Genomic DNA, 23,790 nt, shown 5'->3' with positions numbered 1-23,790 from the left:
AAGTTGTTTGTATTTTAATTGAAAACTCAAGCTATTTGTGGGGGAAATAATAAAATAATACTGCTATTCATACAATTTTGGTCTAATATATACTACTGATCCATAGATGTCAATCTACAAGCACACAAATATTTGTGAGTAAGAGTTGTCTCACTAGCACATGATGATAAGATAGGTTTAATCTCGACTTCACCAGAGGCAATATTTCCATCTTAAGGAAACTAAAAAGCTTTATTATTGCTATCTCCATTCCATGCTATTTTCAGACATTTTTCTTCTTAGATTGTTCTACATTTCATGTTCTCAACAACCTTCCTTTTTACTTCTTTTCTTTTACTAAACTTCCAAACATTATGCATGGAGCTTCAATTATTTATTGGTTAACTCAGTTCAACATTTACCATACTTTAATTATCATTTCTGCATTGGTTTTCTGAAATTTTGTACCTCATACGCTCTATAAACTAAATGAACTCAATTACCTAAATGAAGCTTTTTGTTGTACTTCATAATTCGACTACTAAAATTTCAATTTTCGCTCCTAAACATTTCAAAAAATTATCCAAAATATAAATTCTCATTATACTCCATCACCTGTGTACCTGTTCCAAACATATATTTTGTAAAATGATAACAGGAATAAAAATCCTTAAAATAGTAACAAATGAAACACTAAAGCTAACATGAGCACACACAAATACATACAAAATTCTTTGACCTGAATGCACGTTCCACTTTCTGCAGAAATAATAATAATAATAATAATAATAATAATAATAATAATAATAACAATAACAATAGTTGTAATACTAATAAATAATATGTATGGATATGCAGAGGAAACAATGGAAAATATATTGTTCAGAAGAAAGATATTTTAGGCAGATCATGTGTTGTCAGCCAAGTAATATTTGGCATAAGCAGTGCTTTCATCTAAAATTGTATTAATATATACAGCTTTCATTATATAGCACCAAAATAACAAAAGCTTTTAATAAGATTTGAAATGTGCCAATATGCAGACATGACAAGCATTTGTGAGCTCAGACATATCGTTACTCAGTCAAATTGGTCCAGATTACTGAGTGCAATATTATGCAGCAATACTAATATTCACTACATGAAATGCAGTTTTAACATATTACACAAAATGCACTACATAACAGTGATAAAAGTGGGAGTTTCTCACCGGTTTCAGTAAATGTCGACTACGCTCTATGACAAACTGACAGAATCGTGGGTCGTGTGACCCAGGAAAGTTGAGTCCTTTCATCTGATGTAAGCAAGCAAAAGAAAGATATACACTGTGATTACATGACAATTATTTCCAACTTACAGAAGTGGAAAAATTCTGAGAGATTATGATGCACAGAACAAAAATTAGATGCCCTTGTGACTAAATATCGTTAAGGCAAGACCTGCTTATCCTTATTTGTAACTTGAAAATTGAGACAGCGAAAGTCCCTTAATGAATATGGCCATTGGGAACCAAAACATAGAAGGAACAAAAAACATATACTTACCTTAATATTTGTGTCACACATGTTTGCATTCCTTCTAATCCTACTCAGTTGTACAAGCTCAAAGCAATAATGCTTGTGCCCTTACTGAACAAGTGAAAGCATGATTGTGCTTGTGGTTGCAATGTAGTGTACACACACACACACACACACACACACACACACACACACACACACACAGTTATACTGTTTTAACAACATTCAGTTTTTTCTGTAATCAACTGATACCATGTTAGTCAATCACATAGTATTTTAATGACATGAACTACTCAGCATAAACAGGCAAGAGATATATGCAACTTTTAGATACGTAAATATTTTAACGGTAACATGTGATCTATCCCGAATGTTTGCCAATATTTCACCATTTGAATGTAAATATCATCCGGCAACATTTATTTCTTATTTGCATAGGGTGATAAAAGCGAACATCCATCTTTTTTTTTTTTTTACTGCATGTAATGTCACTCACACACCGTTGTCAGCGATACGGTGCTACGGAATACATTTATAAAGATGACGGGTGTGCTGCTAATGAGAGATGTTTTACGCAGGTGACTGGATGCTGTGAACTGTTATTAAAGTATTAGGGTGGACTAGTGTGTCAGCTTAATGATATGGTGGATTTGAAGTCACAAATCTAGAAAAGTATGGTGTATGCAGACGTGCAAACTGTTTCCAGCATGTGATTATAATTTCACATTACGGAGGACTAGCACACACTGTTTGGCAGAGTTTGCTTTATATTGCACAAAAACTTGTGTACTTCCTAGAGCTTGTGTGTCATCTGTTTGCGAAAATTCGCATTGAATGGAGACATCTCTCATAGGCATAATCCTAGCATGTGATGAACTGCTATGTGAAAGACTATAGCAATTTAATTTTCAGTATGTATTAACTCTGCACAGAGGGTTCAATGTGCAGCATATACAATTTCACCTTAGTGCTAAAGCAAACTGTTATCTTTGTCTACTGATAACTTTTTGTGATTCTATATTTATGCATATAAGTGATTTTTTTTACCTCAAGAAGTCAAAACCCACCTGCTGTTGTACATAAGAAATATTTCACTTACATTTCTTAATCAATGTGTAGTGCACTGTTAAAAGATGAACGGTTTTGGAGTACACTATTCTGATCAGTCGAGTGGATAGACAAATGTAGCTGTGATTTTAGGTAAAGTAACAAGATGCTGCTAAATGGACACCTCATAATTATTGGAACTAGTGCTACAGCAAATATTTTCTAGTTGGAGAATTGGTCATGACATTCCTGTTGTTGGAATGTTAATATATACATGTAGAGTTTGTTTTCACATTGTAGATACATTTGCTTCTCAGAAGAAACATTACAATAGTGTTCTGCAACCAATCCTCTAATGAACTGAAGAGCACTGAAGAAAATGGTGCCTCTTTTTGGTCTTAGGCACTGAATTAAATATATCACCATGTTTTGAGAAATTAACAGTGGTTGGGTCATGTTAATGTTGACCATTTTATCCTCCAAAAACAGTACTATTATCTAGAATATTATTGTTCCTCCCATGACACTAGACTTTGAAGTCACAACAGGATACCGCATACTCCTCATGGTAGCAAATTATTTTACAGGATGTTCATTGCACTATTTATTTATACCCACAATACTCCTACCCACTAAATACTCCATGCTTCATATAACAACTTATTCCTAAGCTAGGAGTATCAGATTGACATAAATCCTGCAATCTTTGTTTCTGGAAACAGCTGGATTGTGACTAGGCAGTCCAGTCGCAGTTCTGACACTGTTCCCAAGCAACTGCATCAAACTGTTAATTTTTGAAACTTTCAGCACAACCTCAAAGATACGGTCTAAAAGTTTTAGGTTATTTTACATTCTTAAAATTCAAGCCACTCTGAAAACATGATTTCGTCTTCAAAGGTAAGATGATATATTGTTGAAGGGGGTAACTGGGCATCTAGATTCATAAAAGGTATTTTAAAGGACTTTCTCCTACTGGACAGAGAATGCTGTTCCACATATACTCATGGATGATCAACAAGCAAATTAATCTAACTATGAGCTTTGCAGCTCAACTACTATAACTTCATTACCAAAATTAGTAACTTCTTTTCTACAAACTACAGGTGTTGTCCTATGTCAAATGATGATAATGAATTATTTAAAACTAACATCACATAATGATTCAAGAGAAACATCTCGAGAAGAAATCCTCCAGAATTAAGATAAACACAGCAAAGAAGGGGGAAAGAGATCTTGTCTTTATATCTTGTAAACAGTGATGCCATAGAGCAAGTTTAAAGTAAAGATCATTGGGAAATCAGAAAAAAATGACAAACTGTGAAAGAAAGACAGTTATAACACAAAATTCAGATCAGCCACAAAAACCACAGCATGTGGTAATAAAAAAAATAATTAAAAAAACCCTGAAATGACGTTAAAACTTCTGCAAAACATGTCTGTGTACAAATAAGAAAAAATTGTAATCACTAAAGGCAGAACCTATCCAAAAACAAAAAGGATTTCATCATCTTGCTGTATTTTGATTTAGTAGGGATACTACAGTATTACCCTACTCTAGCATCACAGTGTTGTTGATGGAACATGGCAGTTATATGAAGACAAAAAGGATGTTTGTGCATTTCCACAAAGAGGATGCTGGCTATGAAAACACACACACACACACACACACACACACACACACACACACACACACACACATTACTATTACTCTTCACTCACTGCAACAAACTAACTTACCAACTAAATCTAAAATTATTCTAATCATCATATGTGCACCTGCTTAATTGATAACCACTTTTCTGTCAAAGTATGACAAATCACTATGCAATACAAAATACCAAAGTAAATTACACCGAATCAAGTAGAAGATACAACTGATATACTGCAGTACACGCAGATATATAAATTTACTATTTGAACAACACAAAAAATACCAGAGATCTAAAATTTGGAACTGGGTCTTTTTATTAAAACATGAGTAGCACGTCTATGTAAACTGGAATGCTTGCATGTGTAATACAGACAAGCTGCAAAAATGGTTATTACATAGCTCCAGGTATTTTTTGCACAATTTTGTTAATGAGTCTTAGTGCTCTACTTGGCTGAAAAATCATGAAAACTTACGGCATATGGACACGCACTTTTAAATCCATAACCCAAATACAACAGCAACAAAACAAGATTTAAGATGAAGTTTTCTCCTGTTATTTTCTACTGGCTTGTTAATTTTGGACATTGTTTAAATGAAGAAAACTTTGCCAGGAAGGTAGTACAGGGTAGTCAAGTTGAACAGTCTTTGACAGTTTAGTTATATATTTTTCACATAGCTGTGATTCTACAGTAATTTTTTCTCACAAAAGAGATTTTTACATAAGCAGGATTGAAATTTTAGTAGTCTAGGATGTGGATTCCATATGTGTGCAGCAACAATGAAAATACTTTAAATGCTACACACTGATGTGGGATGTTGAGTTGTTAACTGGAGTCAGATCCAGTGGATAAATTACAGCATCAATTTAGATGCAACAATATAACAATTAAATGCCCTTGTCCTCTGATTACTCCAGACTTAATGTCAAGCATATCCTAAGGATTCTAATAATATATTTGTGTTACAATAAAGAGAGATGGGTCTAGACACTGAACACTTGTCACTGAACAATTTCAATGCTAATTACACATGTCTACATTGTACCACAAACTGTCAGTACCAAATTTTATAAATTACTTATAATTAAACCATAAAACAATGGCCAGTGATAATGATGGAGTAACATAGAAGTATGGCAAACAAGCATAGGGTGATGACTGGCAACATTTAAGTGCAAAATGCTGTGAAAAGAAAGTCATGAATGTTACCAGCTTTGCCAGACAATCCATACAGCAGCACTGAAATGGACAGAAAATCTTTAAATATCAGAATGTTATTTGTCTTGGCCATTGTCACAGTTAGTTTTGATATAAAATTTAAAAAATGAATTACAAAATTACAAGGAGACAGGAGGCGAATTTATAAATATTTCTGCTCATCATTGGCTTTGCACATACTGCAGAAGCACATGCCCGGCAGTTTCCTCATTTGGTATCAAGTGGCGCGCACTCAGTATCATTCCACAGGCACCTTGGTATCATGCGGTGTGCACTCACTCAAACATGAATTAGAAGCACCAATGGGCTCAGCAAGTATTGGAATGCATTTTGAACTAGAATGTCTTATTGGTTGTCGACTTTACATGTTTTTTTTACGGAGAAAGTGAATGCTGTATATCTGCAATTCATCAAGTATTACCACGGCATTCGAGTTTGATTATGTATAACAAAACATATAGTGGTAATCAAATTCTGAATGTTACTGAAGCTCGTTGCTTTAGCTGTGGAACTCTAAATTTGCATGAATGAAAGTTGATGAAATTATGTTCGCATTCAGTCTGCAACTAAAATTGCACTGACACTGCGACATATTTTGGGCACAACAAATGAAAAAGATTTATGTTGATGAGCCTAACAATTGCTTACAATTGTCTACTTTGTCTTCAATTAACAAATAACTTCAATCCAGCTACATTGTAGATGCTCATGAGTAAATCGAACAAATGAACTAAGAGGACTCTGTTGGTATGTGAAGTGGCACTATGCATGTGTACACTGAAAATCTGCAGCCTATATGGAAATGAGAGCAAACACATGATATCTGCATGGCTGTGGACAAGCACGACATCCATATGGCCTCAGCCAAATGCTTACTGCTTGTGTCGTTATGTGAAGAAGCATCAGTTGTCTTCAAAAACTTCTGCCAATGTTCATGAAGTGTATTCTCTCTCTCGCACACTGCAGGTGTGTGCAGACCTCGCAGATATGGCACGTGCTTGCAAGGCTCTAGAAAGTACTATCAGGAGTACTTAGAATTTTCTCTTCTGAAGAGAATGAGCCATTACATCTCCTTGTAATTTTACTTATTTCAACCAAACTTCCCTCTTGACACAAAAATTAAATACATGCAATGACATATCCACATATTTAAAGAATGTCCACTGTGACTCAATAACTGTTACTCAGCAAAACCTTTCTTTCAAAGTGTGTTACTGAAACATTGTGGAACAACACTCTTATATACAGAAAGAAACAAATAAGCACTTGAAGTCACTTCTCACATCTTCTCAATAAGTAAAATATAACTTATGTTTTCAAATGGATACAGATAGAAAAGATTTCTGTTTGACAGAGGATATAATTTCAAACACCAAACAATAAAAGTCATAGGAAAGGGGGCGAGGGAGGATGAATGAAATATTTTCAAACTTTGTGCACTGTTGGAGTTTCATTGTAGTTCACACTTTTGCTCTGTCTTTCTGTCTCTCACTCAATCCACCGTCTGGCAGAATGACTTAACTTGACAGACATATTTGCCATGCACTGCCTGATAAACGAACTCTTGCTTTTCAAAAGCACTTTATTATATTTATTGGTCCTGTTGTCTACAAAAGCACCTTTTGGATTAGACACTGAACAAGTCAAGTTATAAGTACACTTTCTGAATGTGACTTCTAGGCATACTTATTTAGGGTTACAGTGAAAAACTTTATACATTAGGTATTTATAAAAGACACACAACTTTAAATATTTTTCAGTGGAGTAAAAGCAGTGATGCTGTAAATGTGACTTTAGAGATTTTCTAAAGGTTTTGACCTCAGTAACAGCTTTTATGTTTTCAGGAAGTATGTTATAAAGTTTAATTCCCACGTGGAAAGTACCTCTTTAGCAGAGAGATGTGTTGATTTGGTTTACAGGTAAATTTTTGTTTTGTCTGGTAAAATCGTCATGTATATCACAATTTCTTTTCTTTTTTCAGTCTGCAGTCCTTGCCTATTACATTTATTTTAAAGAATCTAAGAGTTTCCATAATGTCTACAAATGGTAACGGAGGAATACTAGATGTCTTAAACAGAGATTTGCAAGAGCCATTAGGTTTGCATCCACACATGATTCTAATGGCCCCTTTTTTGTAGTTTGAAAGAGCTATTAGCTGTTTCAGAATTTACCCAGAAAATGAATCCATATTTTTTACTATTTTCTCACTGCAACACGATTTTAGTGAGGAAAGAAGGTAACATGTCTTGCTCAGTTCTGCATTGCTCTGCAGCCCAAGTCCATGGTATTTGGTTTCAGTACTGTTACTAACTAGTTTGCCACTGACAGATACCAGTGGGATAAACATGTCCTTGTTTGGAGCATTGTGGAATTTTAGTGCAATGGTATTTTTACTATTTATTACAAGCTGATTATTCTATGCCCAGCTACTAACTTATTTTGTGACAGTGTTTACTGATTGCAAATATGATTGTTTTACATGCATCCACATTTAAGTTGAGATCATTTATACAGGATGATTTTTTCCACTGTGTCCAAACTCTGGGGACTGATCGATGACAGGATATGGAACAAAAAAGGTCTAATGAACTTATGCCCAAATATACATAGTTTCCATGCTACAGACCATTTACTCAATCATACATTGTTACAGAGAGTGTGGTCTAATATGTGCTGTACCACATAGCCACAGTTACAACGAGTTGAAAATGGTTTCCTTGTGCCTCAATGGCTGTGAGCACTATGCGACTTAACTTCTGAGGTCATCAGTCGCCTAGAATTTAGAACTAATGAAACCTAACTAACCGACAGACATCACACACATCCATGCCCTAGGCAGGATTCGAACCTGCGACAGTAGTGGTCGCTCGGCTCCGGACTGTAGCGCCTAGAACCGCACAACCACTGAGGCCGGCGTGCCTCAATGCATGTGTGTACATGATGTAGTATGTTCTGTCTCTCATATTCACATTGACTAGGCTGCATCTGAACAGTGTCAAAAGGCAGCATGAATACACTGCTCCAATGTCTCCACAGCTGGAATTGGCTCTGCATACACAATATTTTTAAGATGGCCCCATGACTAGAAATCGTATGGGTTGAGATCCAGTGAACAAGCAGGCCATGCAACTGAACCACTTCGTCCAATTCACAGACCAGGAAAGACATGACTGAGATGTGTCACCATGTTAACAGCAACGTGGGCTGGAGCACCATTACGTAGCAGCCACATAACCCTTCGAATCATCAGCAGCAGGGGAAGAAACACTGATAGTTCTGGCCTGTTAGGTGATGTGGAAGGAAGACTAGTCGCCAATTATTCCGCCCACACATTCCAGCTGTACCGACGCTGATAATTTGCTATCACCATACCAGATGGTTCTGCATACTATCCCACAGATGATTGTTGTGAAAGTTGAAGACACCACTCCCCATAAAGATGGCCTCATCTGTGAATGACATAAATCCCAGAATCATTGTTGCCTGGTGAATAAACCAGTGACAAAACTGCTCCAAATGCGGAAAGTCTGACGCTAGTAAGCCCTGCACATGTTGAAAGTGATAAGGAAGTCATGGAGAATGTTCCACATGGTCATCTGGCTTACCCTGTACTGGCAGGCCACGCCTGGTAATGACATGTTTGTCGCCTTTCACAGTGTTAATAACATTTTCCTCCATGTATGGTGTCCGAACATTTCGTGTACATCTTTCATGATTTCTTGCTTCCTGAATCGACCACGTCTTGGACAAACAACCAAACACTGTTGCAAACATTCAATGCTGTGGTGGTTGTCGGTGGGGACAGGTCTCCTGATACAACCTGCTGCCCACCGTCCATTGCCATTTACCTTTCTGTAAGTAAACGCCATGTCTGCAAGCTCTCGTTTTGATTATGGAACCATTGTGTAGAACACTGGATTAGATCCACTGCAAGGTGAGTCAGCAAGATAAGTGAGTCGGACACAACATTACCAATTACTATGGCAGGAGAGGGTGCTTGGACATGATGACTGAGGGACAGTACCAGACTCTAGGGGAAAAAAAAAAAGAAAAAAAAATGAATACCGTAACTGTGGCTGCATGGTACAGCTCGTATTAGACCACAACCTTTATAGCAAGGTACGACTGAATAAGTGGTCTCTAGCATGGAAACTATGCATTTCTGTACTTAAGTTCATTAGACCTTTTCTGTTCTGTATTCTCATCAATCAGTACCTAGAATTTGTAAACGGTGGAAAAAATCACGCTGTATACAGAAGGAACACAAGGGGTCCCACTACTGATTGGTGTGGTACACCAAGTTTAATTAGTGTTCAAATATAATTCTTAGGTGGACATTTGTGGGCTTCATGCACAGTGCCTGCTTACGATTGCCCAGGAAGGAACTTATCCAGTTGTTGGACAGACCTCAAATAGAATATTTTTCAAGCTTTGACAGCAGAATCTTATGATACACCATGTCAAAAGCTTTTCACAGGTCAATAAATACTCCTACTGATTTGTGTTTTGTCCCTAACCCTGAAAATGAAATTGATGCACTCATGAAAAGAAGTTGTCGTTGATCTCTCATTTCTGCATCCACGTTGTTCATTGCATAGGATATTGTACCTAACATTGCCTAGTATGAAGGAGTTTTCCCTATAGTATTTTCAAGTTTTACTTTTAAGATTATTTTACTTAGAAAGGTCATTATTTCTGTTTTGGAATTTTTTAGATTTTGGCATATCTGTGTGGACCAACCAAACTTTGCTGCACTATACTTATTTCCAATACAGAGCAGATGTTGGTAACTAGTCTCTGTGTCCAGTTGTAGGCAGCCAAATGGTGGATATTACATGGTAGCTAACAAATATCTGTTAATTAGTACTTTCACATTCTTCTTTTGTCACTTGAAGTTTGGTTGGTTGGTTGATTTTTGGGGGAGGTGACCAAACAGCGAGGCCATCGGTTACATCGGTTTAGGGAAGGATGGGTAACAAAATCGTCTGTGGTCTTTCCAAGGAAACATCCCGGCATTTGCCTGAAATGATTTAGGAAAATCACAGAAAATCTATATCAGGATGGCCAGATGTGGGTTTGAACCATTATCTTCCAGAATGAGAGTCCATTGTGCTAATCACTGCGCCATCTCATTCAGTTTGAAGTTGATATTATTGATCATACAGTACCTTTTATACTGAAATGTTATTAATGATTTTGTCTTAAATACAAATCTTAGTGGTGGTGACAAAATAATAAGAAATATGTTGTGCATATGGCCCTTTCTTCATTTTCTGAATTTGCAGCTTTTTTAGTTGCTGTTACATTAAATGCTTTAATATCTTTCCTGCAACTGAAACAGAAACATCATTGGCCACTGGCTGCACAAATCAGTTGTACCAGCATCTTAACTTCTCATGACCACCTGAGGCAGGCATTGCCAACATATAAATTGAGGTTAAAGCATGACTGGCACCTCATACAGTTTTACTAATCACTCTATAGTTAATGTGATTAGGAAGTGAAGTAAAATTTTTTGCTAAGCCAGATTCAATGAAGATTCCACTTGACTGCACAACCAATTTCAGAATGTTATAAACCAATGCATTTTTATTTATTTGCATTAACAATGGTATAAAACATACTTAACTATTTATGTGATAAAGTTAAAACTTTACTGAGTGTGGGGATTTGAAGACAATTTACTCGAACTACTATTTTCTTTGTTTTGACACAAACATTAGCTGTACGGAAAACTATTTTTTTCAAAGGAGTCTAAAAAATACCACAATTTCTGGGAGGTATAAAATACGCTTACAGAAAGCCTTGCTTACTTATTCAGAAATGAATTTGAGCATTCAGGAAAGAGAGAGAGATAGATAGAGATGACAAGACAAGGAACAAAAAAGGTCTAATGAACTTATGCCCAGAAATACATAGTTTCCATGCTAGAGACCATTTACTCAATCATACATTGTTACACAGAGAGTGGTAAGAAAGGTAAAAGAATGAACCTGCAAAATTACAGACCAATATCCGTAACTTCTGTTTGCTGTACAATCCTTAAACACATTCTTAGTTCGAATATAATAAACTTTTTTGAGGCTAACAGCTTATGTCCACGAGTCAGCACGGTTCATGGTTTTAGAAAGCATCGCTCATGTGAAACTCAGCTTGCCCTTTTCTCATATGATATACTGACAACCACAGATGAAGGGCAACAGGCAGACTCTATAATTCTAGATTTCCAGAAAGCATTTGACACAGTGCCCCATTGCAGGCAATTAATGAAGGTACAAGGATATGGAATAAGTTGACTGATATGTGAGTGGCTCGAAGACTTCTTAAATAATACAAACCCAGTATGTCGTCATCGATGGTGAATGTCCATCAGAGGCACAGGTACTGTCAGGAGTGCCCCAGGGAAGTGTGATAGGACCGCTGTCGTTCTCTATATACATAAATGATTTGACTGACAGGGTGGGCAGCAACCTGTGTTTGTTTGTTGATGATGCTGTGAAGTACGGTAAGGTGTCCAATTTGAGTGACTGCAGGAAGATACAAGACGACTTAGACAAAATTTATAGTTGGTGTGGTGAATGGCAGCTAGCTCTGAACATGGAAAAATGTAAGTTAATGCAGATGAGTACCAAGATCAAACCTGTAATGTTTGGATACAGTATTACTAGTGTCCTGCTTGACACAATCAAGTCATTTAAATAACTGGGTGTAACGTTGGAAAGCAGTATGAGGTAGAATGAGCATGTGAGAACTGTGGTAGGGAAGGTGAATAGTTGGCTTTGGTTTATTGGGAGAATTTTAGGAAAGAGTGGCTAATCTGTAAAGGAGACCGCATATAGGACACTGGTGCAACCTATTCTTGAGTACTGCTTAAGGGTTTGGGATCCGTACCAGATCAGATTGAAGGAAGACATCGAAACAATTCAGAGGTGGGCTGCTGGATTTCCTTCCTGGAATAGTTCCACAAGTCAGAATGGTGGCACTGCTGTCACTTCCTACTCACCAAATTATTCTCTCTTACTGAAGCATGCAGGTGTATAAGGTCAGTCATGACTCTGGATGACCAACTGTCAGGAACAGATGGCCTCCGATGAAGATGTGATTTGTGACTGTGTAAGAAGAAAATAAGTGATGCAGTGTGTACAATTGCAAATGTGCTTCATTAAAGGTAGAGCCATGGCTGGAAAAAGTTAGATACTATAGTCCACACTTTAGACGAAGAATGTATGAAGTTTGTCCATCTCTACTGTGAGAAAACGTATGTGCTCCAGCAAATGAAAAATGGGCACAGAACAATGTCAGTGTCATGTTACTGCAAACAAAAAGCACGCTATTTGTGAATTCTTTTGGTCACGACAACTTGCATTTATGGGCAACTTTATTCTCAGGTTCTCTTTTCCTTTACTTTTGTCACAGACTTGACAATGTGTCAAAAGTTCGGGTGTGTCAACTTAAATTGTTGGACATTCTCTGAATACAGTTAATTTGTACCCAAAACACCAACTTGAGTGATGAATTTTTGGTTAAATGGACAGCAGAGGAGACTTAAAGAGTCAAGTCTCTGAGCATACAGACAATGAGTTTGGAGATGACATCATAGGACTTGAGTTTAAATTGATTACACAGATTTCTTTTCTGATTTCTAGTAGTTACGCAGAAATGGAGAGCTGAATCAAACCGGTCTTCAGACTGAAGACAACAACAAAAATGAAAGCATAAATGAAAGCATAAATGAAAGTAGGTCTATGGGCTGAAATGGCAATACACAAACTTTGTGTGTTTATGGTGAAATATGTAATGAGAAACAGAAAAAGATTATGGTAAATGAAGAGGAGGAAAGAAATATAAAAGGATGAGTAAATGGAAGATAAAAGTTGTCAACTAGAGAACCATAGGTTCATATAATATGGGCACAGAGAACTGTAGTATCCTTATCTATCTACAAGATAATTCCAGGAACTGCAAAAGGTAACTCTTTCTGGGACATGCCAATCAATCCTGTTTGCATCCACTTAACTTCAGTTTATACAACTGTATAACTCACACAACAGATTTTATGCCCTTCCTTTTTCTCTGTGTTCTCTTAGAATCACTACACTTATTGTAACTGAAAACACTTGTGATTCACTGAGATATTAACAACTCATCTGCATTGCTCCTCTGTTTTTTCATCCATCCCTATTCTTCAGTACCTTTGCTCTTACCTTTATGGTCTTATTCACATTATCATTTTTATTTTATTAAATGTGTGTGGCAGACAAGGATCCAGCCTAGGGCATTTATCTTTTATGGGGAAGTAATGTACTGAATGAGGTATTCAAGCACAACTCACAACCTGCCCTCACTTCTGCAAGTTCTCCTACATACCATGTGGGATTAGCATTCCTGGTAGAAAGGCTATAGCAGACAAATGGCTTAACCAACTTCCTAGTGCATTGCTCCTAGAACTTATTTTCACTCTGCTGGAACTGTGAACGCTCCTGAGTCACACATAAGCACTATGGAAACACTACTACTCATTTCAGCTTACAGCCTCAATACTTCTTGGAGAATAAAAAAAAACACACACACACACACACACACACACACACACCATTGTTTGACTATCTTCTAAAGACATTGTCATGAAGTTAAATGTGTCTTCTTTACACTAACACCAAACTGACACTTGTCATAGTGCTGATGACAGCAACTATGCTGAATGTCACTGAACAGTACAGGATATCTAGGTACACAGCAGCATAAAGAAATATAATTTTGTAGGATGAGATATGCAATAGAATGTGCAGTCAAGTTTTAGCTGTGCTGTCAGGTCCCATCCTAACCAACACTGCAGACTTTGGTATGTATTTCAAAAAATAGTGCCAAAAGTGTAGTACAATTATGGATAGTGAGCTTTGTTATTAGTTCCCAATAGTCACCACTTCAGAAACTGCTATATATTCTCAAACACTGTGTTCCAGACACCATTTGATACCATCTCTGAGCAAATTAATGTTAATGAATTGTTTTCTTATGGAATAAATTGCCAACAATTCTCCAATAGTTAACCCTATTTTTGCAAGAGAAACCATGTCTGTTAGGTTTCAAAGGTAGTTCATATATTAATCCAGAAGTAGCTCTACCGTAGCTCTTGATTATCTTTGTCAGGTCCTAGTCCAATACTTCATCTAATAACACAACTACAAACATGTGCGGTAAGGTTACTGTTAGGTTGACATTAATAGGAGATGAAACACTAGCAACACTATCTGTCCCAACTTTTAGTAACTCCCACAGATTCAAAACTAGGGAGAACCAGAGCACCACAGTGTGTGTAAACATTACTTGAACCATACCTTGCTGGCATCATTATCTATAAATTTATAATTATGATAAGGCAAAAGTAAGTGGGAATTATGTATGTGTTTCAACGGACTGTGAGAAAATGTAAACAGTGCGAAATGGTTAATTCTGGCGACTTAAAAGTGAGGTTCTACTACATTGCATGCTCCACGTACCTTTATAATCTTTAATTATATAATTTCTGTTTTAAAATAATGCTACCATAACAAGTGACAAGTATTTGTACTTAAAATCTGTTTGTGACTTGACAGCTCTTTAGAATATTGCATAGCTCAGGTACTGATGCATATTTGTCTCTGGCTAATATTGTACACAAACATTTGACAAAAGTTAGAAATTCACTTTACTACGAGCTACCAATGCCAGCCCGATATATCATATACATCTGTACATTTCACGAACATCTATGAGTAGCCTGAAAATCATCAAGCAACACTTACAATACTACAGCATAAATTCTTATAGTAAATTTTCAATTTATATCACATACACACATAAATATTTAAGTGTGTGGGTAAGGAGGGGGGGCTGCGTGTGTGGGCCCAGGCGTTCCACAACTTCTCCTAAATCACAGGATTATTTGCTACACATACTACATATGACCTGGAAAGAAGTACTATGGAGGTAAGAATCACATAGCTTCCATTACGGGCAATGGCAGAGATGGAAACGTATTGGTAACTGCAGTATTTATACTGCAATTCAAGACAGAGTGTGTGTGTGTGTGTGTGTGTGTGTGTGTGTGTGTGTGTGTGTGTGTGTGTGTGTGTGTGGAGGGGGGGGGGGGTACCAGAATGTGTTACAGGTGGTACACACAGCTGAGCAGAGAGAGGGAGAGGATGAGATACATATTGTGAAGAGGATAAAATGACATGGGAAAAAGGGGACAAGGAAATCGACAGAGGGGGACGAAGGGAAGAGGACGAAGGCAAGGGCAGAGAGGGGGACGAAGGGAAGAGGACGAAGGCAAGGGCAGAGAGTGGGACGAGGAGGGGAGGACGACGGCAAGGGCAGAGAGTGGGACGAGGAGGGGAGGACGAAGGCAAGGGCAGAGAGTGGGACGAGGAGGGGAGGACGACGGCAAGGGCAGAGAGTGGGACGAGGAGGGGAGGACGACGGCAAGGGCAGAGAGTGGGACGAGGAGGGGAGGACGACGGCAAGGGCAGAGAGGGGGACGAGGAGGGGAGGACGACGGCAAGGGCAGAGAGGGGGACGAGGAGGGGAGGACGACGGCAAGGGCAGAGAGGGGGACGAGGAGGGGAGGACGACGGCAAGGGCAGAGAGGGGGACGAGGAGGGCAGGACGACGGCAAGGGCTGAGAGTGGGAAGGGGTGGAGGAGGGCAAAGACAGAGAGGGGGAAGGGGTGGAGGAGGGCAAAGACAGAGAGGGGGAAGGGGTGGAGGAGGGCAAAGACAGAGAGGGGGAAGGGGGGAGGAGGACTGCGACAAGGACAGAGGGGGGGGAAGAGGACTGCGACAAGGACAGAAGGGGGGGGAAGAGGACTGCGACAAGGACAGAGGGGGGGGAAGAGGACTGCGACAAGGACAGAGGGGGGGAAGAGGACTGCGACAAGGACAGAGGGGGGGAAGAGGACTGCGACAAGGACAGAGGGGGGGGAAGAGGACTGCGACAAGGACAGAGGGGGGGAAGAGGACTGCGACAAGGAATGAGGGGGGGGGGAAGAGGACTGCGACAAGGACAGAGGGGGGGAGGAGGACTGTGACAAGGACAGAGGGGGGGGAGGAGGACTGCGACAAGGACAGAGGGGGGGTGGGAGGAGGATGACGACGACAGGGACAGAGGGGGGGTGGGAGGAGGATGACGACGACAGGGACAGAGGGGGGGGGAGGAGGAGGAGGAGGAGGAGGAGGAGGACGACGACGACGATGACGACGACAGGGACAGAGGGGGGGAGGAGGGGGAGGAGGGGGAGGAGGGGGAGGAGGGGGAGGAGGGGGAGGAGGAGGAGGAGGAGGAGGAGGAGGAGGAGGAGGAGGAGGAGGAGGAGGAGGTGGAGGAGGTGGAGGAGGTGGAGGAGGGGGAGGAGGGGGAGGAGGAGGAGGAGGACGACGACAAGGACAGAGGGGGGGAGGAGGAGGAGGACGACGACAAGGACAGAGGGGGGGAGGAGGAGGAGGACGACGACAAGGACAGAGGGGGGGAGGAGGAGGAGGAGGAGGACGACGACAAGGACAGAGGGGGGGAGGAGGAGGAGGAGGACGACGACAAGGACAGAGGGGGGGAGGAGGAGGAGGAGGACGACAAGGACAGAGGGGGGGAGGAGGAAGAGGAGGACGACGACAAGGACAGAGGGGGGGGAGGAGGAAGAGGACGACGACGACAAGGGAAGAGGGGGGAGGACGACGAGGACGACGACGACAAGGGAAGAGGGGGGAGGACGACGAGGACGACGACGACAAGGGAAGAGGGGGGAGGACGACGACGACAAGGGAAGAGGGGGGAGGACGACGAGGACGACGACGACAAGGGAAGAGGGGGGAGGACGACGAGGACGACGACGACGACAAGGGAAGAGGGGGGAGGACGACGAGGACGACGACGACAAGGGAAGAGGGGGGAGGACGACGAGGACGACGACGACAAGGGAAGAGGGGGGAGGACGACAAGGACGACGACGACAAGGGAAGAGGGGGGAAGATGACGAGGACGACGACGACAAGGGAAGAGGGGGGAGGACGACGAGGACGACGACGACAGGGGAAGAGGGGGGAGGACGACGAGGACGACGACGACAGGGGAAGAGGGGGGAGGACGACGAGGACGACGACGACAAGGGAAGAGGGGGGAGGACGACGAGGACGACGACGACAAGGGAAGAGGGGGGAAGACGACGAGGACGACGACGACAAGGGAAGAGGGGGGAGGACGACGAGGACGACGACGACAGGGGAAGAGGGGGGAGGACGACGAGGACGACGACGACAAGGGAAGAGGGGGAGAACGACGAGGACGACGACGACAAGGGAAGAGGGGGGAGGACGACGACGACGACGACGACGACGACGACAAGGGAAGAGGGGGGAGGAGGACGACGACGACAAGGGAAGAGGGGGGAGGACGACGAGGACGACGTCCACGACGACAAGGGAAGAGGGGGGAGGACGACGAGGACGACGTCGACGACGACAAGGGAAGAGGGGGGAGGACGACGAGGACGACGTCGACGACGACAAGGGAAGAGGGGGGAGGACGACGACAAGGGAAGAGGGGGGAGGACGACGAGGACGACGACGACGACGACAAGGGAAGAGGGGGGAGGACGACGTGGACGACGACGACGACAAGGGAAGAGGGGGGAGGAGGACGACGACGACGACAAGGGAAGAGGGGGGAGGAGGAGGACGACGACGACGACGACAAGGGAAGAGGGGGGAGGAGGACGACGACGACGACGACGACAAGGGAAGAGGGGGGAGGAGGAGGACGACGACGACGACGCCAAGGGAAGAGGGGGGAGGGGGGGAGGACGACGACGACGACGACAAGGGAAGAGGGGGGAGGGGGGAGGAGGAGGAGGAGGAGGAGGAGGACGACGACGACGACAAGGGAAGAGGGGGGAGGGGGGAGGAGGAGGAGGACGACGACGACAAGGGAAGAGGGGGGAGGGGGGAGGAGGACGACGCCGACGACGACAAGGGAAGGGGGGGTAGGGGGGAGGAGGACGACGACGACCACGACAAGGGAAGAGGGGGGAGGGGAGGAGGACGACGACGACGACGACAAGGGAAGAGGGGGGAGGGGGGAGGAGGAGGACGACGACGACGACAAGGGAAGAGGGGGGAGGGGGGAGGAGGAGGACGACGACGACGACAAGGGAAGAGGGGGGAGGAGGAGGAGGAGGACGACGACGACGACGACAAGGGAAGAGGGGGGAGGGGGGAGGAGGACGACGACGACGACGACAAGGGAAGAGGGGGGAGGGGGGAGGAGGACGACGACGACGACGACAAGGGAAGAGGGGGGAGGGGGGAGGAGGAGGAGGACGACGACGACGACAAGGGAAGAGGGGGGAGGGGGAGGGGGGAGGAGGAGGACGACGACGACGACAAGGGAAGAGGGGGGAGGGGGAGGGGGGAGGAGGAGGACGACGACGACGACAAGGGAAGAGGGGGGACGGGGAGGGGGGAGGAGGAGGACGACGACGACGACAAGGGAAGAGGGAGGAGGGGGAGGGGGGAGGAGGAGGACGACGACGACGACAAGGGAAGAGGGAGGAGGGGGAGGGGGGAGGAGGAGGACGACGACGACGACAAGGGAAGAGGGGGGAGGGGGGAGGAGGAGGAGGACGACGACGACAAGGGAAGAGGGGGGGGGTAGGGGGGAGGAGGACGACGACGACCACGACAAGGGAAGAGGGGGGAGGGGAGGAGGACGACGACGACGACGACAAGGGAAGAGGGGGGAGGGGGGAGGAGGAGGACGAGGACGACGACGACGACAAGGGAAGAGGGGGGAGGAGGACGACGACGACGACGACAAGGGAAGAGGGGGGAGGAGGACGACGACGACGACGACAAGGGAAGAGGGGGGAGGAGGACGACGACGACAAGGGAAGAGGGGGGAGGAGGACGACGACGACAAGGGAAGAGGGGGCGAGGAGGACGACGACGACAAGGGAAGAGGGGGCGAGGAGGACGACGACGACAAGGGAAGAGGGGGCGAGGAGGACGACGACGACAAGGGAAGAGGGGGCGAGGAGGACGACGACGACAAGGGAAGAGGGGGCGAGGAGGACGACGACGACAAGGGAAGAGGGGGCGAGGAGGACGACGACGACGACGACAAGGGAAGAGGGGGGAGGACGACGACGACGACGACGACAAGGGAAGAGGGGGGAGGACGACGACAAGGGAAGAGGGGGGAGGACGACGACGACGACGACAAGGGAAGAGGGGGGAGGACGACGACGACGACGACGACAAGGGAAGAGGGGGAGGACGACGACGACGACAACAAGGGAAGAGGGGGGAGGACGACGACGACGACAACAAGGGAAGAGGGGGGACGACGACGACGACGACAACAAGGGAAGAGGGGGGAGGACGACGACGACGACAAGGGAAGAGGGGGGAGGACGACGACGACAAGGGAAGAGGGGGGAGGACGACGACGACGACGACAAGGGAAGAGGGGGGAGGACGACGACGACGACAAGGGAAGAGGGGGGAGGACGACGACGACGACAAGGGAAGAGGGGGGAGGACGACGACAAGGGAAGAGGGGGGAGGACGACGACAAGGGAAGAGGGGGGAGGACGACGACAAGGGAAGAGGGGGGAGGACGACGACAAGGGAAGAGGGGGGAGGACGACGACGACGACGACAAGGGAAGAGGGGGGAGGACGACGACGACGACGACAAGGGAAGAGGGGGGAGGACGACGACGACGACGACAAGGGAAGAGGGGGGACGACGACGACGACGACGACAAGGGAAGAGGGGGGAGGACGACGACGACGACGACAACAAGGGAAGAGGGGGGACGACGACGACGACGACAACAAGGGAAGAGGGGGGACGACGACGACGACAAGGGAAGAGGGGGGAGGACGACGACGACGACGACAAGGGAAGAGGGGGGAGGACGACGACGACGACAAGGGAAGAGGGGGGAGGAGGACGACGACGACAAGGGAAGAGGGGGGAGGAGGACGACGACGACCAGGGAAGAGGGGGGAGGAGGACGACGACGACGACAAGGGAAGAGGGGGGAGGACGACGACGACGACAAGGGAAGAGGGGGGAGGACGACGACGACGACAAGGGAAGAGGGGGGAGGACGACGACGACGACAAGGGAAGAGGGGGGAGGACGACGACGACGACAAGGGAAGAGGGGGGAGGAGGACGACGACGACAAGGGAAGAGGGGGGAGGAGGACGACGACGACAAGGGAAGAGGGGGGAGGAGGACGACGACGACAAGGGAAGAGGGGGGAGGACGACGACGACGACGACAAGGGAAGAGGGGGGAGGACGACGACGACGACGACGACAAGGGAAGACGACGACGACGACGACAAGGGAAGAGGGGGGAGGACGACGACGACGACAACAAGGGAAGAGGGGGGAGGACGACGACGACGACAACAAGGGAAGAGGGGGGACGACGACGACGACGACAACAAGGGAAGAGAGGGGACGACGACGACGACGACGACAACAAGGGAAGAGGGGGGAGGACAACGACGACGACAAGGGAAGAGGGGGGAGGACGACGACGACGACAAGGGAAGAGGGGGGAGGAGGACGACGACGACGACAAGGGAAGAGGGGGGAGGAGGAGGACGACGACGACAAGGGAAGAGGGGGGAGGAGGACGACGACGACCAGGGAAGAGGGGGGAGGAGGACGACGACGACGACAAGGGAAGAGGGGGGAGGACGACGACGACGACAAGGGAAGAGGGGGGAGGACGACGACGACGACAAGGGAAGAGGGGGGAGGACGACGACGACGACAAGGGAAGAGGGGGGAGGACGACGACGACGACAAGGGAAGAGGGGGGAGGAGGACGACGACGACAAGGGAAGAGGGGGGAGGAGGACGACGACGACAAGGGAAGAGGGGGGAGGAGGACGACGACGACAAGGGAAGAGGGGGGAGGACGACGACGACGACGACAAGGGAAGAGGGGGGAGGACGACGACGACGACGACAAGGGAAGAGGGGGGAGGACGACGACGACGACGACAAGGGAAGAGGGGGGAGGACGACGACGACGACGACAAGGGAAGAGGGGGGAGGACGACGACGACGACGACAAGGGAAGAGGGGGGAGGACGACGACAAGGCAAGAGGGGGGAGGACGACGACGACGACAACAAGGGAAGAGGGGGGACGACGACGACAACAAGGGAAGAGGGGGGACGACGACGACAACAAGGGAAGAGGGGGGACGACGACGACGACGACGACGACAAGGGAAGAGGGGGGAGGACGACGACGACGACAAGGGAAGAGGGGGGAGGACGACGACGACGACGACGACGACGACAAGGGAAGAGGGGGGAGGACGACGACGACGACGACAAGGGAAGAGGGGGGAGGAGGACGACGACGACAAGGGAAGAGGGGGGAGGACGACGACAAGGGAAGAGGGGGAGGACGACGACAAGGGAAGAGGGGGAGGACGACGACAAGGGAAGAGGGGGGAGGACGACGACAAGGGAAGAGGGGGGAGGACGACGACAAGGGAAGAGGGGGAGGACGACGACAAGGGAAGAGGGGGAGGACGACGACAAGGGAAGAGGGGGGGACGACGACAAGGGAAGAGGGGGGGGGGGACGACGACAAGGGAAGAGGGGGGGACGACGACGACAAGGGAAGAGGGGGGGGAGGAGGACGACAAGGACAATGAAGGGGAAGGGGTGGAGGAGGACGACAAGGACAATGAAGGGGAAGGGGTGGAGGAGGACGACAAGGACAATGAAGGGGAAGGGGTGGAGGAGGACGACAAGGACAATGAAGGGGAAGGGGTGGAGGAGGACGACAAGGACAATGAGGGGGTAGGGGTGGAGGAGGACGACAAGGACAATGAGGGGGTAGGGGTGGAGGAGGACGACAAGGACAATGAGGGGGTAGGGGTGGAGGAGGACGACAAGGACAATGAGGGGGTAGGGGTGGAGGACGACGACAAGGACAATGAGGGGGTAGGGGTGGAGGACGACGACAAGGACAATGAGGGGGTAGGGGTGGAGGACGATGACAAGGACAATGAGGGGGTAGGGGTGGAGGAGGACGACAAGGACAATGAGGGGGTAGGGGTGGAGGAGGACGACAAGGACAATGAGGGGGCAGGGGTGGAGGAGGACAACAAGGACAATGAGGGGGTAGGGGTGGAGGAGGACGGCAAGGACAATGAGGGGGTAGGGGTGGAGGAGGACGACAAGGACAATGAGGGGGTAGGGGTGGAGGAGGACGACAAGGACAATGAGGGGGCAGGGGTGGAGGAGGCGACAAGGACAATGAGGTGGTAGGGGTGGAGGAGGACGACTACGACAGAGAGGGGAGGAGGGCAAGGACAGAGAGGGGGGAGGGCAAGGACAGAGATGGGAGGAGGGCAAGGACAGAGAGGGGAGGAGGACAAGGACAGAGAGTGGAGGAGGACAAGGACAGAGAGTGGAGGAGGGGAGATGGAGGACAAGGACAGGGAGCGGAAGAGAGGAGGAGGAGGAGGAGGAGGAGGAGGAGGAGGAGGAGGGGGGAAGAGCGGAGGAGACAGAAGAAGGAGGGGGACAGACATGAGTAAAGAGAGGAGTAGGAGGAGGAGGGTGAGGGACAGGAGGAGGGGGAGGGACAGGAGGGGGAGGGTAGGAGGAGGGGGAGGGACAGGTGGAGGGGGAGGGACAGGAGGAGAGGGAGAGGAGATGAGGGAGAGGAGATGAGGGAGTGGACGCAGAGGAGGAATAGAAGGGAGAGGAGGATAGAGAGGAGTAAGAGGAACTGAGAGGGAAGAAGTAGGAGGGGGAGTAGAAGTAGGAGGAGGAGGGGGAGTAGGAGGAGGAGGAGTCGTAGGACGAGGGGGAGTCGTAGGACGAGGGGGAGTTGCAGGAGGAGGGGGAGTTGCAGGAGGAGGGGGAGTTGCAGGAGGAGGGGGAGTTGCAGGAGGAGGGGGAGTTGCAGGAGGAGGGGGAGTTGCAGGAGGAGGGGGAGTTGCAGGAGGAGGGGGAGTTGCAGGAGGAGGGGGAGTTGCAGGAGGAGGGGGAGTTGCAGGAGGAGGGGGAGTTGCAGGAGGAGGGGGAGTTGCAGGAGGAGGGGGAGTTGCAGGAGGAGGGGGAGTTGCAGGAGGAGGGGGAGTTGCAGGAGGAGGGGGGGTAAGGGGTTGGGGTGGACAAAAAAGTGAAAGTAGGGGTTGGAGTGGACGGAAAAGTGAAAGTAGGAGTAGGCGTAGAAAGAAGTAGAAGGGAGAGGTCGAGGAGGAGGAGGAGGAGGAGGAGGAGGAGCAGGGGGCAGAGAGTAAGAGTGAAAGACCACTAGGAGGAGAGCAGGAGATGGAGGAGACGAGTAGGACAA

At 46.5% G+C, this 23,790-nt stretch overlaps 1 protein-coding gene across 4 annotated transcripts in view; it reads right to left on the bottom strand.

Moving 5' to 3' along the window:
- The window catches only part of LOC126281225 (dmX-like protein 2), a 313,079-nt gene that overhangs the window by 36,682 nt on the left and 252,607 nt on the right, over window positions 1-23,790 (bottom strand). For 3 of the 4 annotated variants that reach the window (XM_049979978.1, XM_049979980.1, XM_049979981.1), the window contains exon 53: window positions 1,190-1,273. The exons of the other annotated variant lie outside the window; for it this stretch is intronic. In XM_049979978.1, the coding sequence (XP_049835935.1) occupies window positions 1,190-1,273 (84 nt within the window). The remainder of the gene's footprint in view (window positions 1-1,189; window positions 1,274-23,790) is intronic. 4 annotated transcript variants of the gene reach the window in all.

This window comes from Schistocerca gregaria, chromosome 7 (genome assembly GCF_023897955.1).
Source record: "Schistocerca gregaria isolate iqSchGreg1 chromosome 7, iqSchGreg1.2, whole genome shotgun sequence".
In the NCBI taxonomy this organism is placed as follows: Eukaryota; Metazoa; Arthropoda; class Insecta; order Orthoptera; family Acrididae; genus Schistocerca; species Schistocerca gregaria.
This window is presented reverse-complemented; position numbering and strand designations above follow the sequence as displayed.